We start from the raw sequence: 16411 nt of genomic DNA, 5'->3' as shown, positions 1-16411 counted from the left end.
TTCCTAAATCTGTTTAATATTTGATGTTGCATAAGAGAAGCCAGGTAAGTCTTCAGGTGCCCATCTCAGCCTGTACAGTATAGTGGTTCTATTTTTTTCTGTAGGCAGGTCAGAATAGCTTTACTGATGAATAATAGAAGCACATGGAGAAATAAGTGATGTGCAGACAAAGTGTCCAGATGTTACCAGGGAAAAAGTTATCTGCACAGAAACTTCACTTCACGTGATAAGGCATAGGATGTCATCTTCCGATTTATAGATTAGTGAGGAGGATTAGCGCTACTGGGATTATTTCCTCTGGGAGATAAAAGGCACTGATAGGCTGAGTTCTTGGAAACCTGGCTCATGATCCTGGACAAGGCCTCACAAGGCCACCAAAAAGTTCAACTATTATCCAATCAATCTCTGGGAACTATTTTAATAATTATTTTGAGGAAGCTGAGGAAGCCACTTTTAATAAAAGAGTAGTGTGCTCCCAAATGTTTGAGTTCACACATCATTGCCTCTAACAGACACTATTTGGGTAGTGTTTATAGTTCACAGTCCGGTGAGCAGCTCCGCTCTCCTGTCTAATTTGCTGGTAAAACCACAGGGTCACCAAAATAGACAACGCTTGTGCACTATATTAATTTATTTATTCATGCGAATTCCGTTTTTACCCTTTTCCCATTTAGAAACTGGGAAAGTGGAGCACCGAGGCCATAAATATTACAGAATTTTGAATAAATTCTGCTTGTTTTCACTGAAAACACACTTTTTTTTACTACTTTTTTATTACTCTGAATGGTTGTCAGACCTTAGTGACCATTATACTTCAGTCCAACATAACTTAATCCTCCTACTTTAAAGTTGGTTAATCCACTACATTCACTTGCTAAAAGATTTGTCTGATCAAAGTGTCTCCAAACATGGGAAGACATAAATCTACGGGTGTGGGTTTGCTGCGTCTGGGACAGCGTACATCACATGCTTCCTCTCTGGGATGTTTTCTAAAAGAATTCAGACAACAAATAAAACTATTTAAAGCTTAGTACATATTTTGAGGTCTGCAGGTAAAGACACTTGGGTAACATGTGGAAAAAGGCACAAAGGACCTCTCAATTTGACTAATTGAAGAGCTCTCACAAAGAAATGGAAAAAAAAGTGAATAACATTTTTGGTTATTTTGGTTCACAATGTTTTTCTGTGTCCCTAGCCACAGGTTGTCCTAGTTCTGTACTGTGTGAAAAAATAATATTTAGCAAGACAAACACCAGAATAAGCCCTTCATTGTTCCACATATTGTGTAAAAAAATTACCCAAATTACACACATAAAACATCACAATGCTTTCCTTAAATTGACTGTGCCCATGCACAAAGAAATATGGGATTCTGAGGTATTGACAAAAGTCAATAGAAAGTGTAATTTCTGCATCAGCGAAATGGGTAAATACTGCCATCTGCTGAGCAACAGGTGAAACAGCACGGTGTTTACTGAAGAAAAAAACTATTTAAAAAAATTATTTTATTCTGTGACATTAGCATTAGTTACAGTTATAGATAAAATAACATGTAATTATACAATGCACTACATAATATGCACATTCAAAATGCCATTTGTTCATTTAATAATCTCCAGTCCGCTATATCCGGTACACTTTTATTTTGAAAGTTCCTACCGGAAGCCTTGTATTTATTAGGTCTGTCGCGCTTGACCTAGATTTTTCCACACACCCCGTGATCTCCAAAACAACATAACAAAAGTGGGGAAACATGGCGAGCGGAGAGGAGGCCAGAAGACGCCCCTCGGTTACCTCCTCTTCGGTTGGCCTGGAGGCTTTATTCCCTGCCGGGACATCGGAGCAAGCCTGCGGGGACGGAAACCCCGAGCTTGTCCGTCTGCGGGAGCGTCTCCAGGGTTGGTTATCGCAGTACGAGCCCCTGCTGTTATGGGTGCAGAGGCTGCTGGTCTGGGAGAGGCCGCTGTACAGCATCTCTGTCGCCCTGACACTCAACACATTATTCTGGTAACCGTCGAGGCTGTGTTTTTAATCACCTTTTACCTTTTACATGGCGATAGAGCTTCTTTTTAGATGCTAGCAGGCTAATGTTAGCAAGGATATTACGAGTGAATGTCAAGATAAGTTAGCTAATCCCACGTCTTTAGCCTAATGCTAACGTAGCTTCGAATCCAGTTTAAACTTCCTTGTAAGGGCAGCTAATGTGTAAAGATGTGTAAACAATATCACACAAAACAAAGTTATTTAGAGTTACATGTGTCACTAACGTACTGTCAGCAGTCACTTATGTTATATAGAGAGTGGTGGCCCAGGCCTTGTCAGCCAGCTGTCAGTGACAGTTTGCTACTTTCTCTGTTAACACACTGGAAAACAAACAGAGAAGCTAGCTAGCTACAGCTAGCATGTAGGAGTGAGCTCGTATATGTTGTATGTTTGTCTGTTTATGTGAGGGAAGTCATATGTCTCTACAGGCTCCTGTCCTCCACCTCCCTGCGCCCTCTGTTCCTGCTGAGTGTGTCCCTGCTGGGACTCATGCTGCTGGAGAGATGGAAGCCCAAGTTGCCCATAATTACTAGTGAGCAGCCCATGCTTGTTTTTGGATGCAGCGAATAGTACATTTTAAGTTGTTTAAGATTATTACATGTATATTTTAACATTTTGTTTGTGTTGATCTGCATGCACAGACTTAAAAAATATGTCTTTCTGTCTGCAGTTCAGCATGCAGAGGCTCAACCTGCACAAAGGTGTGTGATTCTTTTTGCTCCTTTTTAGCTGCAAGACATAACTGTGTCCATGTTGCAACATTTTCCACCTCATGTCACACTATGATTAGCTGTTTCTTGTTGTCTCAATCCATTGTTAGAACACATTTACTATACTTAAGGCTGTATTTTAAATGCTGGTAGCACAGGATTCCATGTCTATTTGTTCCTAAAATTGTTTTTGTGATTGTCCTGAATGCAGTGAAACAATGAGTGTGGAGCAACGGCTGCTGAGTGTCCCTGAGCTCAGTCACCACCTGGTCGAGAGCTACCTGACCTGCTGCCTGTATCTGCAGGAGATGCTGCAGTACAAACGACAAAACCACGGCAAGGTAGGACACGTGATGTTTAATATAAATATTATGATTTTAAAAACTCAGCAAGTAATGCAGCTGTGCATTCTTTTTTCACTCCGCTCTGTTTCACAGTTCTGTGTGATGATGTGCAGCGGCTCTTTTGTGCTTGCTGTGGTTGGACATTATGTTCCAGGAATAATGATCTCCTACATTATAGGTGAGTAACTTCATAATAGTCAAAAAAAGCAGCCCTCTGTGTAATATGTTTTTTACAGTAGCTTTTTACATGCACTTTTTCAGTCCTGAGTGTGCTGCTGTGGCCGTTGGTGGTTTACCATGAGCTAATCCAGAGGATGTACACGGGCTTGGAACCAATCCTGATGAAACTGGACTACAGCATGAAAGGAGAAACCGAGCACCGCAAGCATGACAAGAGGAGTGAGTGTTACTGAGACACATCTGTTTATAGTAGTGCCATCTTCACCCAGGGTTTGTGTTCTTTTACAGCAGTATGGCTCTTGAATGCATTATATGTAATGTTTCTGGATATTGCTACATTAGATTTGTGATATTTTATCAGAAATTGTGTGTATTTTTGAGACTACAAAGAGCACACCTGAAACGTTTCTTCATATGTGTGTGATGCAATCCAACATCAAAGTCAGTCAGGCATTCCGTAGTCTGAGCCCGGCATAACTGACACCCAACCTTACAGTCATCCGTCACTGCTGTCATGGTGTTGCTCAATGTCCACATGCCATCTCCTGCATGACTTATTGTGTGTGCAATGTTTGTGTCTCAACAGAGGTGAAGAAGGAGGTGGAGGAGGGCGACGAGCCCAGAGCTGAAACCGAAAGTGAGAGTGAGGAAGAGCTGTGCTGCTTTGCTCCAACGGTACAGACACACACCTGACAGCTATACAGAGAATAGACTAGTGTGTAGCTTAAAAACCACAACATCACCACCAGCAGCAGCAGCAGCAGCATATGTGATGGGCTGAGGTCAGCATCAACCTTTTATGTATGTGGGGATGTGGTGTAGCAAATGACTTGGAGGGTTGGCTTTCAACTACAACCACATTCCATCAGAGGCACTCTAATATGTATTCGGTCGCGATGCTGTGATCACTGATAACAGTTATTTATCTGGTAACCGTCGAGGCTGCATGTTATTATGAGATTTTTTGTTTTTGTCCAGGTGGATGTGAAGACTACAGCGCTGGCTATGGCCATCACAGACTCAGAACTGTCGGATGAAGAGGCATCCATCTTGGAGAGTGGAGGATTCTCAGTGTCCAGAGCCACCACTCCTCAGCTCACTGATTTCTCTGAAGGTAATGAATTGTTAATATATGCTGCTTGCTGTATTCAGCTGTTTTAAAACTAAAAACTATCCCTGAATCTGCTTCAGACTTGGACCAGCAGAGTCTACAAAGTGACCCAGAGGAGCCCTACTTGCGGGATCTCCCTGAGTTCCCCTCGGTGGAGGAGTTCCCGTCCATTGAGCACAGTCTGCTTCACTTCCCTCTACGAGGTCAGGGAGACGGAGCTGCTGCTCAGTTAGAAGGGGAACCTTTGAGCCCTGCCAGCCTCCTTATCCAGCACCTAGCGTCCCCTCTCCACTTTGTGAACACGCATTTCAATGGACATGGCCGGCCACCGGGAAGTGAGGAGCGCATGCTGCCTGTCCCAGGGAGAGGGCAGGAGGGAGAGGGGAAGGAAGCCGTGGTGACCCAGGGCACGCAGCGCTCCTTGGAGGCCTTGAGTGAGGAGATTGTGACCACAGCCATCTCTGCTGTTGTCCAGAACACTCTGTCGGCCCTGCTGCGCTCCAGTGAGGCCAGCGAGGAGCCCACCCTGGCTGAGTTCCTGCCCACTGAAAGCTTACCGGGCGCTCTGGAGACCACCACTGCTAACACTACAGTCACTACAGTTGGTGTGCTGGGTCCAGATGAGGACCGGGATGAGGCAATCACGACAGAGAGCAGCACTGGTGAGGAGTTCCCCGATGACACACTAGTCCCGACGGAGGAGGAGGACTTTGAGCTTTTGGACCAAAGTGAACTGGAGCAGGTGGACGAGGGCCTGGACCTCGGCTCAGACAGACAGCTGGCGGCAGGAGCTCCAGACTCGTCATCTCCCCATCATCCACCACAGTCATAGCTGCCCTGTTGCCCCCCCTTCCCCTACCTTCAACTGTTTTTATTTGTATGCTAAAAGTACATTATATACATACGGCTATATTCAACACACTTATCAGAGGGTTTGACGCTTGATACAACAGTTTTGTTGCAGATGGTTAAGATTCTTGGAGGTTTCTGCTTTCATAGCCTTGCATTACAAGGGTCTGTCCAGCCTCTGTACCCGAGCAGGACCATCATGTTAACGGGATCAAGGCCTAGCCTGGATTAACAGTTATGGAGACGGTGTCATTGTTTGGGGTTTTATTTTCTGAGGTCTTGGTACAGAAATATTTCGGCTTACACCTTGTTTTTGTTCAGAAGCAGATGTTTAACTAGATGGTATTATGAAGAGTTGAAAATGTTGGTTCATAACTATTAATATATGCTATAAATTATTTAATTTAATGGTCAGTGGATTATTATTAATCTGAGGGGGAGTTCAAGTACGTTTATCCCATCAGTTGCCCATAATGATTGTAAGTGTTTTAACAGCATCACTGTGTACATGCGGGTTTAAATCTTAGCTCCCAACTTAAAAAAACATACTGATCCTCCCCTTTACCTGCAGGTTTAGATGGAAGCATACAGTTATTGGTGGTTTTTCACTTGTTGCCTGAAAAAGATGGAATCTTTTGACGTTATTGGATGTTAGTAGATCTTTGCCCATACACGTAAGTGACTTTCAGATGGCAAGATAAAAGAAATATGTCCGTGTTTCCTCTGTGATGGATGCCTGGTTTTTATTGGTTCCATTCACCCATAAATATATATAATATATAATTGAGTTCAGCTTTGAAAGGCCCATGTACAGGGATATGTATATATTTACCCCAGAATGATCTTCTGTGCCACGACACGTTCATGCATGCCGTGCATCGCGCATGTGTTTACCATGATCCGATCAGTCGAGGTCAGTTTTATTAAAAGAGTTACTGGAAACAATATGTTCTAAAATTTCCTCACATTGATATTCATGTTCTCTCCTCAGATTCTGACTTTAAATTCTGATCATCTGTGCTGGGAATAGTTTAAAAAAGAAATGGCTGACTGCTCTAAACAGACTGATTTTAGTTTTTCTGAACCACTCAGCATCCAGATCTCAGGGGTGGGTTGTACAAAGTGAATATAACACTGCAGAATATGTGTCCATTTTCCTACTTGTCGTAGTGCACTGTACCTGTACTAACCTCTCCTTTTTCTTCAGCCATTGCCTCCTTGTGTATAGTGTAGAAATGCAAATCAAAAAAGGAAAGTGTATATTCTGCATGTTAAAACTGTTCTCCTTGTCTCCTTGCACAATTTGGGAGGAAAATAATCTGTTTAAATGTTTCAGGCAAAAAAAGCTCACTAACTTAAGTCAGTTTAATATTTCATTACTGACATATGATGCGAGTAGAAAAGGTTTTGACGTTAATTTAAAAGACTACCTGGCTATAAATGGAACTAGGCGACAAGTGAGAACATCAGAATTAGAGGATGATATTAACAGACTAGCTTGTGTATGGTAGTAGTGTGTTTTACGCTTAAATACTGCTTCTTGAACTATAAAAGAAAGACGCTTACCAAACTGTACAATTTAAAAAAAAAAAAAAAGGAATATATTTTCTAATTTCTCCTTTTTCCATAAAGTACTCAGTTTGATCTTTTAGAACATGACTACTGCTACAGATGAGTTTCACAGAACGGGAAAAAGAAGATTTTAAAATGCAACTCCACATGTGAAAGTTACAGAATAAAAGAACAAACTGAATCAAACCTTGGAGCACTTTTTAAAGTTATGTTAAAGAACCTCACTCTTTATTTGCAGCTGTCTGATACCAGCTCTTTTTCCTGGGGAAGGAAACACAGTTAGACCTTGTGTAGTAACACACAGTATTGTAGCCATGAAAATGTGATGTAAGTTCAGATACCTGCTGCAGTTCATTTCCACACTGCTGCAGCTGTTCCATCAGTTTGTCTTCAATGCTCACATCAAATAGCACGGACCATTTACCATCTGTAAAGGTCGCTGGAACTGAGAGCACAATGCCCTCTGGGAGGTTGTAGGAGCCTGCAAACAGCCATAAGTAAACATGTCAGCAGAATCCGAGCTAAAATACACATTTGGCTGTTTGTCATTTACAAGACGTACCTGGGCAAAGCAGACCCAGAGACATCACCTCATCTGGTTTTCCAGTGCCATTCCAGGCCTTTAAGAGAGTGAGGATGCCGTTGGCGGCAGACATGGCGGGTGCCTGGCCGGTCTTTGCAGCCACAGCTTCACGTTGATGGCGTACCGAGTGTTGAAAGTCTGTTTCCAACCACTTCCTGGAAAGACGGAGGACATAATTGTTTTTTTGGCAGCATTGTTTGCATCCACTCCTGTGCTGATAACAGACCTGTCACAAAAAACCTCTTGGACTGGTAGAGAGAAGAAAGCTGGCCCTTTGATTGCCCCATCATAGTTGAAAACCCTGGCTCTCTGTAGGTCGATGTAAAAAATGCCACTGATGTTTCCCCACACGATGACGTCTGTGATATCTGCAGGGGAAGAAGATGAATCAGAATTCTAAAAGATTTATTTCAGAGGATAAACAATGCTCAGTTAATACCTGCTGCCTTTACTTTCAGCTGCTCAGCAATCAAAGCCCTGGCTTCATTCTCCAGCTGAGTTGCCATAGCGACAAATTGGTGGCTGTTGATGGAGTGTGCACTGTCCACTAGAAGCGAGCATCTCAGGTTGACAAATAAATCACCGGACACGATCACCTTCACCTGCTTGTTGGCTCGGGTGTCGATCAGTCGTCCGTACTGTCTGTAGATTTCTGAGATTTCCTTTGGGTTGTCCTCGTTCTCTCCACAAGAGCACCGATCGTCCAGCAGCAGGACCACGTCTGCTTCCTGGAATGCTTCCTCCAGATCTGTATGAACGGTCGCCTGTGGGAAAAGTTTCATTTTCTTTCTGCTGCAATTATTCCTTTTGAATTTGTGACAGTGGTGATACCTGGTGGAGCATACTGAGTGCCAGGTCCTCAATCTCCATCTTCAGCCCACACAGCTCTTCTGTATTCCCCTCCAGGTGCAGGAGGTGGAGGCTGACTGCAGAGATGCCGGGGAACACCTCAGCAGAGAGCAGGCTGGGGATCAGGAGTTGACACGTTGTGCTGCAGGCACTGGAAAGACAACACATCTGTCTCTTAGGGCACTTCACATGTAGTAAATGTGTCTTTGGTTTACAGACTAACCCACCCGCTGATCCATATGTGGAGGGGTTTGATCAGGCTGACATGATGCTGCTCTTCAGCGATAAGGTTCATCTTGGCCTCCACATTCTCTGCAGTAATGCTCAGCATCAAATCTGTGCTCATGTCTGATGTGATGCCGTAGAAGTCCTGTTATTGATTAAAGACCATTTAAGTTTTGGGGGTTGATTTTAATATGTTGATTTGAATTCTATACGTACCTGGCAGTGGTCTAGGAAGTCACTAAAGCCTCCTAACAGCATCCCTTTGCCTCCTTGTTCCACTAGTTCCCTCCAAACTAAAGGTGAATGTTCATGTTTCCAGCCGTTTCTTTCGCACATGGCCTCCAGCCATTCCTGTGGAGAGGTGAGGGCTCAGCGTGCCGCAAAAATATTAATTTACCACTGCTTTAAACATTAGAGAGATTACCTTCCACTCCCCTGGATGCATGCACAGTTTATGGACCCTGAAGTCTGGCAGGGACCGCTTCAGAGTGTCCGCTAAAAGTTCCGCTTTGGCGTAGTGAGGGCAGTCCGCTTTCCCTGTGGAGCATGACTAGTATGCATGACGAATACTTTTTAAAGAATATAGTACGTTAGGATAGAAGAACTAAATCTTACCAGCAAGCACGAATTTCGCCATTATTTACGGAACGCGATGGTTGCTAGGAAACCGAGGTTTCCGCTTTGTTTACGAGGGCTAATTTTATTTTGAGCCAGAAATAGGGTTACAGTGTAAAATAAAAACTAATACATCAGTGCCAATTAATCCATACGCACTTATACTTGTACATACGACGGCGTATTAGGGCCATTGTAAGAAAATAAAAATACTGACCCGGAAGATGGGGGGGCTAATATTCTGAGATTTAAAGTAGCAAATTTACGAGAAAAAAACTCGCAAATGTGCGAGAAAAAAACTCGGAGATTTACGGGAAAACCTCAGATATGATCTGACATTAGGCTATAAAGTCGCAAATCTGGAGAGACGTTGCTTGCTGTCACGGTCGCCGTGGAAAAGCTCATCAAGTTGTGACAATGCTGCGAAGAAGATAACACTGTCTTTACGCTGTACAAACACTTCTTGTTAATAAATCGCCCCTCTCTCAAGCTATCAAGTCATCTTCTCTCCCACTCCTACACAATCCTGCACACACACACACGTACTCGCTGCCTTCCTATTATAAGGCATATAGGCCTACCACTCTCATAACACCGTGATAAAAACTAAAGCCCTGTTTAAACAGTTGCATTTCATCCAGTTTACATGTACACATAAACTGTGTGCATGTACGCAATGAAGATAATGTCTTGGAAACGCGACATGATTCCATGACCAGGAAAAACGGATGCAAATTTCTGAGTTTTTTTCTAGCAAATTTGCGACTTTAAATCTCAGAATATTAGCCCCCCTCCTCTTCCGGGTCAGAATTTTTTTTCTTACAATGGCCCTAATTAATACGCCGTCGTATGTGTACACACTCACCACACATCAACATTATACGCTCAAAAAGGGGAGTGGGAAGAATTACGTGTGTTAAAGTGAGCGACGTGGAACACTGTAGGAGTTGTAGATGTTGTGATGGGGACGAAATACGGGCGCGGACCCGACACTAAACAGCATGTCAGAAAGCTAACATGGACAGGACTACTTTAACCTCTGCGGCGCCGCTTCCTTTGTCGTTGTGACTTTTGTCTCGAACAATGCGTTTGTTAGGGTAACTGACTGTATGTGTGTGGAATTACAGTACAAAGATAAGAGGCGTCACTTAGCTAACGGGAGCTAGCGGCTAGCTTGTCGTCTTAGCACTTTAAGGAAGACGTTTGTTGACCTTGGTGGCAGCACAGTCATATTGTGACTCACTATTTGTGCTCACAGGGGCGATGATGAAGTGAACTTGTGTCTTATTTACACTCGCACCTATTTTAGCTTGGCTTATTGGGTGATGTCTGCCAGGGTGACAGAGGAGGTCATGAGATGTGGTCTGCGATTTTGCAGCCGCAGGTCTCTATGGCAACAGCGCAGCATCCTGAAGACGGCATCAATCAAGAACACATTCTGTCAACAGTTAGTACCGATTTTGGCACCAGCGCAGAGCCACACGTCGTTCTCTTGGGACCATGTGAGGTCTGTAAGGTTCTACTCACAGGGGAGGAATCGCACTGAGCTGGAGGAGAAGGAGCAGCTGTCTTCACTGCTGGCTGATGTCCAACATGAGACATCCCCTGAGCTCATACAGATGAAGTCCCCTTTCTTCAACCTCTTGCAGCGCTGTGGTTCCCCATCTGATGTGCTGGACCTCACCTGCCAGTACTCACCCACAAACCGACAGGTCAGTAGCTGCCTGAACCACATGTGGACCACCACTAAGAAGATGTCAGAGGAGCAGCGGCGGTACGAGCTGCAGCTGATGTTTGAGCATCCAGCTTTTGACAGTCTCCTGCAAAGGGCCATGAAGGTTGTGAAGCACATGCGCCTTGACAACGTGGCTTACTCTCTCCTGAGCATGGTCAATCTAGGTGTTCCTCAGCAGAGCCGCGTGGTCCAGACTTTTCTTCGAATCTGTCAGGTAGGTGGTCATAAATATTCTACAGAGCAAAGAGGGTAATTCTGCATAAATATATGTTTGATTGTCAATCAACAGGAGAAGCTGAATGAGTTTGATGAGAAGAGTTTGTCCATCTTGGCCTCCTGCCTTGGACAGATGGAGAGCAGCCCCAATGTTGAAGGACTTAAGGATGGAATGAGGTATGATGATGAAGATGGATCCAAAAACAGTAGCATTAGATATTTAGAAGTGGATGCTATGATGTGAGATTGTCTGGATTATGATTTACTACTATATGAATTCTTACTGTTGCTGTGTTTAAGGGTAATAGTCGAAGCCCGCCTTCCTGGCATCAAGAGCGTTATTGCGTTCCAGACCATGATGCGTGTGGTGGGCAAAGATGCCCCAAAGGACCTCAAAGCTAAACTAGAGGTCAGTTTGTGCGTCGTCAATATTACTGATTGGTTAATTATCTGTAGCTGAATCCATCCCTTCCTTTCCACGATTGCCCCCAGAAAAAGGCCTTATCAATGACAGACCAGTTCAGCCTTCCCAACACCCAGTACATGATCACCACTATGGCAACCACAGGCTTCTACTCCAAACCACTGCTGGATGTTTGCAGTAAAAAAATCGCAGGTAATTTTCTTTGATGAGTAGAAGGGGTAAAATAATTACAGCTCGGATGCATCCTTGTGATTTTACTGGTCCTTTTGTGTCCTCTCTGCTAGAAAACCTGCATGGGGTCCCCTTTAGCAGGCTGTTTAGACTGCTGCTGTGCTGCAAGGAGCTGCTCTACAGAGACTTGGATCTTTTCAATGCCATCTCAGACTATGTTGTTTCTACACTAGACATTTGGACCAACAAACAGGTGCTGTGATGTCTTTAAACATTCTCTGTAATCATAGTCTTATGAATAAAAGTCTCACACTTCCTGTTCAGCTGCTTCTCTTCCTGTTTATGTTTCAAAGCCTCGCCTTCTGTCCTGCTTCCTTAATGGAGGCTGTTGCTGAGAAAGTAATCGCCAACCCCAACATCCTGACGCGTAAGGACCTCTTATGTGTCCTCAAGGTGTACTCCTCGCTCAACTATGATCTGCAGGACCGGAGGCAGCAGTACGTCTCCAGCATTCAGTCCACCGTCACACACGTTACAACAACTTACATTTTCTGTGATGTTTGATGCCCCTGTTTCTACTGCTTCAGGTTTCTGGATAGCCTCAGCCACGCCGTGCATTCCTACCTGCCAAAGATGTCTGCTTTTGATTTGTTAAAGTGTGTGTACTGTCTCTGTCTACTGGGACACTTCCCTTCTGCACCTCTGCAGCAGCTCTTACAGAGTAGTGTCCTGGATCAGCTGGCAGGTGAGACAGTAAAAGTCCACACATGCACATATCCGACGTTTATCCTGCTGAACTTCTTTTGTTTCTCCTCAGCTTCAAAGTCTTCTAAGATCAGGGAGGGGATGTTTCAGATGGTGGACCTGTGTCTCCGGCTCGACCGTCCTCCTCTTCCTCAGCAGCTTTCTGTCCCTGCAACTGTCCTGGGAGACCCCACAGCCGTCAGCCTGCCAGTCAATCCTTGTCTCTCTCAGAGCTTGCAGAAAGTGCTGGGAGACAAGGCGCAGTGGAATCTGCAGGAAATGCTGGTGGTGGAGAATGTCTATGTCATCGGTAAAGACAGAAAGTTTGTAGCTGCTTGTTTGTTTTTAGGCTTCAGAAACTAGAATCTGAATTTGTGTCCTTCAGACGGTGTTATAACCAAAACTCAGCTGAACCAAGAAGCGAGTAGCGCTGCAGGGGAAGAGGTTTCACCAGCAGAGAGCAGTCAGAGGTAAGACTTCAGAGTTCGAGTGTGGATGATGATACCATCAGACTCAATCTTTAGATGATCTGCAGCAGGGTTGAGTTTCCACATTCGGCAAAGTGCGATGCTGTGAAAGCAGGTTTAGAGGATGTTTGTGCTTCTTTTTCATGCCACAATCACGAACATCAAGTATCACAACTTTTTGTACAACACAGAAGACTGTCTGACTTTTCTTCCTGTGAAAGCCTGGATTTTCTCACCATTCTCACAGTATAAAGTCAGACATGTCTATTTTTTGTTTTACTGACATGACACATAAACCTAAAAAAGGCTTTGATGAAATATATATACTGTAACCAAAATGTTGCAAGTCAGATAATTACAGTTTCTGGCTGCTTGTGTTCTTTATCCACCAATCAGGTTTCAGTTTCTTTTATTCTGTCATTTCTGCAGCTGCATTTAAATTCTGACCTTTTCTAAAGCTGATGTTGTCGATCTTTTAGAATCGCCGTCCTTTACACTCTGCCGTCAGCCTTTTGCTTTGGTACGACCACCCCCCGCGGTGCACTGGCTGTCAAGATTCGCCATTTGAAGATCCTGGGATACACACCAGTCCTGGTGAGACTCACTAACACCAAATCTTCTCAGTGCATGACACTACAGAGGTATGCTTGTTGGGTTCATGCCAGTCAAAGCTGATGTCATCCTTCAGGTGATGGAGCAGGAGATGCAGCTTCTGTCTGAGAAAAGAAGGACTGACGCCCTCAGGGAGCAGATTTTTCCAGAACACCACATGTCTGAACCTCGAACTGAAAAGGAAGGACTGGGACTGTGAGGACTGATGCCAGTGTTTAATGGGGCCTGAGTGTGCATGGTGGACTGTGTGTCACTTAATGATAAAACATATGAATGTATTCAAAAGGATTTTAGTTTCTGTGCCCATTTTTACAATTGCTCATATTTCATGCAGAATTTGAAGATTTAACATAGTTTCTTCTGTGGTGCAGCAGAAGTGCGGGAAGCCAGCCGGAGTAACATTTATGGTAAATGTTTTTAATCATCCACTGGAGCTCCTGAACAGAAACAACACACTAATCCTTCAGAGGCTTGTGGTAGCTATTGAGTAAGATCAAGTGAAACCAATAAAAGCAGCACGAGCTCTGCACAGAAACTGCAAGGTGAGCAAGGTGAAGGTGGAGTCCCTTTGAAGCTGCAGCATATGCAGAAAAAAGCACCAAGGAGGAGGGAAGGCAGGAAATGGTGCAAATGTTGCCGTTTGAAGTGTGTGCACTGCTCCTTGTTGCAGAGATGGCAGCTCGGTTTATATAGAGCCTGTGCCGTTACTCTACGCCACACTGATTTACTATCTGAATTAAGCATGTGGTGACATCCCCTCACAGTAACACCACCTTCTGTTTCGACCACAAAGACTGGGGTTCCCACCAACAGCTGTGAGAAACTGACACAGGAAGTGACCCAATACAAACATTTTTTTTATTGCTTCATAAAACCACAACTTTAAAAGGGGGTTAAACTGCTACAAGTTTGACAACAAAACATCAAGCTACAATATACAGGACTGTGTTTGGCTGTGCAAAACGACATGATGAAGGCTCAGAAGTGCCGTGGTATAGGAGTTTGAATCCCTCGATTCTTCTTGTGGCCCCTGGGCGCTCTGGGTTTGGTGTTCATGTAATCGTTGTTGCACTCTGTCCTCCTCAGCTTCACCTGCAAAAGAGACAGTGGTGAATTTTCCTTCCTGGATTCATTAAGTCATATCAGTGATAAACTCTTACCGTGCTGTGCACAGCAAAGACGGTGATTATGAGGCTGTAGGCGGTCAGAAGCACCACCACCACAATCCAGATCCACAGAAGCTTGTAGCCTTGGTCTACTGTAGGGTCACAGTTGGTGTTATTGCACAGGCAGTGTTGTTCTACAGCATCTGTGAGGAATACTTGCCTTGTGAGGGTGACAGAATCACCACCACCCTCTGAGAGCAGTTTTTGATCAGAGGAGGGGGGAACCTGCTGATTCCCTGACACCTGTAGATGCCCTGGCTGCTGGCGGTCACTCCAGTGAGTTTGAATCCCAAAAATTCACCCTGTGCGTTTTTGACTAGCGTCACATTCTTCCAGGAGAGTGTCTGAGGGTGTGTGTTGCTGGGGGATTGCTCATCTTTGCTGTGATTGTGATTGTGATTGAAGTTGTAAATCACCACTTCATCCTGAAAGAGGTTGAATGTGATCACTTCGTACTTGGTCATGTTGCGGCATGGCACAGTCACGGAGGAGCTGGCGTTCACCATAAAATAGAGGGTTTCACCCTGTCCTGAAGACACAACAAAACAAGCATGTCTGTATAAGTGACACCTTGTGCAGAGGAAATGGCTTCATGAACAGGAGAAGCCGTTCCTGCAAAGTTTGATTCACTGCAGCTCCACCCGCGCACGGAATTTGTTTGATTTCAACAGCATCACCACATTTTACATGAAAAACAGACTTTTTCTAAGTGGCACACATGAGTCACCTCCTGACTGATAGATTCCACTCTGCCAGCCTAAATCCATTGCATTATTTTGCAATATACATTTATGCATATACTGTACTATTATTTATCCAGGTGAAACTGCACCTCAACCTAGACCACCCTACTGCATCAAATGTGTTAGAATAGGCTAAAAACAGCAATTCCCCTGTCTCCAGTATTATTATTTTGGAGTTTCTCACCATTGCAGTCACAGGGGCTCTCAGACCGTGTGAGCAGGGACGAGCTGCACCCCAGCAGGACCACAAACATCCAGCAGACCCTCATCTTGGTGGAGAGTGTGAAGTTGCCTCCTCATTGCCCGAAGCAGTTACTCCAGTTCCATGCACGTGTTCTTGTGGCTGTAACCCATCATGTTCTCACTTTGTCTCTGACTAAAGAACTCCCACAGCTCACACACTTTAGTGAAAACATCCTGTAGCAGAAAGCACCTCCTCCTTGTGAAGTTTCCGCTGTGTAATAAAGTTTGTGACCTTTTATATCTGCGAAATATTAAAAATTAATTCTGAAATATCTGAGCAATATAAATTAAACAGATATGACATGTCGTTTTCTCCCTGCTGTAAAGGATGTATTTTAATTATACGTTTTTTTCTAATCCTGATAACCTTTGCACAAAAATACAATAATAAAAATAATCTTGAAAAACAACATAAATATATACATTTTTCTGCTCTGTAACAGCTACAGTCTGAGTGGGGTGACCCACACTGTCCTAACTTCACTGAACTTGATCGACCTGACTTTTTTCCGTCGCTGCAGTGCCCACGAGGTGGCGACAAAACACTTGCTTCTGTGTGGTTTTAGGGATTAGGGGCAAAAAAGGGTACAAAATAGTTACTGTGTTGCAACACATACGGTGAAAGCTTCACGGGATTGTCAAATGGGGATTAAAGCATTAACAAGTGTGTATCTGTATGGATGAGAATAATCTCCTAATCTGGACACCCGCCTTTTGTCTGCTATTATTATTATTACTATTATTATTGTTATTGGAAATATCCGTTAGGTGCTGCCTTCATGGGCTTCTAAACTGTAAAAATATACTTT

The 16411-nt window shown here is 44.0% G+C and overlaps 4 protein-coding genes across 4 annotated transcripts; 2 read left to right on the top strand and 2 right to left on the bottom strand.

The window, feature by feature from the left end:
* Positions 1 to 1690: 1690 nt before the first annotated feature.
* retreg2 (reticulophagy regulator family member 2) lies at positions 1691 to 6833 on the top strand. Its single transcript, XM_028400638.1, has 9 exons — positions 1691 to 2007; positions 2472 to 2575; positions 2714 to 2744; positions 2965 to 3094; positions 3191 to 3275; positions 3359 to 3496; positions 3864 to 3952; positions 4256 to 4391; positions 4469 to 6833. Exons 1-9 carry the CDS (start codon positions 1754 to 1756, stop codon positions 5218 to 5220), a joined length of 1719 nt encoding a protein of 572 aa, XP_028256439.1. The 5' UTR covers positions 1691 to 1753; the 3' UTR covers positions 5221 to 6833.
* Positions 6834 to 7037: 204 nt separating this feature from the next.
* mdh1b (malate dehydrogenase 1B, NAD (soluble)) lies at positions 7038 to 9293 on the bottom strand. The gene is made up of 10 exons (XM_028419567.1): positions 9082 to 9293; positions 8891 to 9003; positions 8683 to 8817; positions 8469 to 8611; positions 8224 to 8392; positions 7832 to 8156; positions 7619 to 7760; positions 7372 to 7547; positions 7151 to 7290; positions 7038 to 7070 (listed from the first exon to the last, which is right to left on the bottom strand). Exons 1-10 carry the CDS (start codon positions 9101 to 9103, stop codon positions 7038 to 7040), a joined length of 1398 nt encoding a protein of 465 aa, XP_028275368.1. The 5' UTR covers positions 9104 to 9293.
* Positions 9294 to 10044: 751 nt separating this feature from the next.
* fastkd2 (FAST kinase domains 2) lies at positions 10045 to 13692 on the top strand. The gene is made up of 11 exons (XM_028400637.1): positions 10045 to 11030; positions 11106 to 11209; positions 11333 to 11441; positions 11525 to 11648; positions 11741 to 11880; positions 11952 to 12124; positions 12215 to 12372; positions 12445 to 12681; positions 12757 to 12841; positions 13318 to 13432; positions 13527 to 13692. The coding sequence occupies exons 1-11, from the start codon at positions 10407 to 10409 to the stop codon at positions 13647 to 13649; spliced, it is 1992 nt and encodes a 663-aa protein (XP_028256438.1). The 5' UTR covers positions 10045 to 10406; the 3' UTR covers positions 13650 to 13692.
* A 602-nt stretch (positions 13693 to 14294) lies between these two features.
* Positions 14295 to 15738, bottom strand: LOC114432562 (T-cell-specific surface glycoprotein CD28). The gene is made up of 4 exons (XM_028400639.1): positions 15544 to 15738; positions 14777 to 15145; positions 14611 to 14708; positions 14295 to 14542 (listed from the first exon to the last, which is right to left on the bottom strand). The coding sequence occupies exons 1-4, from the start codon at positions 15626 to 15628 to the stop codon at positions 14429 to 14431; spliced, it is 666 nt and encodes a 221-aa protein (XP_028256440.1). The 5' UTR covers positions 15629 to 15738; the 3' UTR covers positions 14295 to 14428.
* Between the last annotated feature and the right edge of the window lie 673 nt (positions 15739 to 16411).

The sequence above is a fragment of the Parambassis ranga genome, chromosome 2 (assembly GCF_900634625.1).
Source record: "Parambassis ranga chromosome 2, fParRan2.1, whole genome shotgun sequence".
Taxonomy (NCBI): domain Eukaryota; kingdom Metazoa; phylum Chordata; class Actinopteri; family Ambassidae; genus Parambassis; species Parambassis ranga.
Note: the sequence above shows the minus strand (reverse complement) of the source record. Positions and strands in the feature narration are given on the sequence as shown.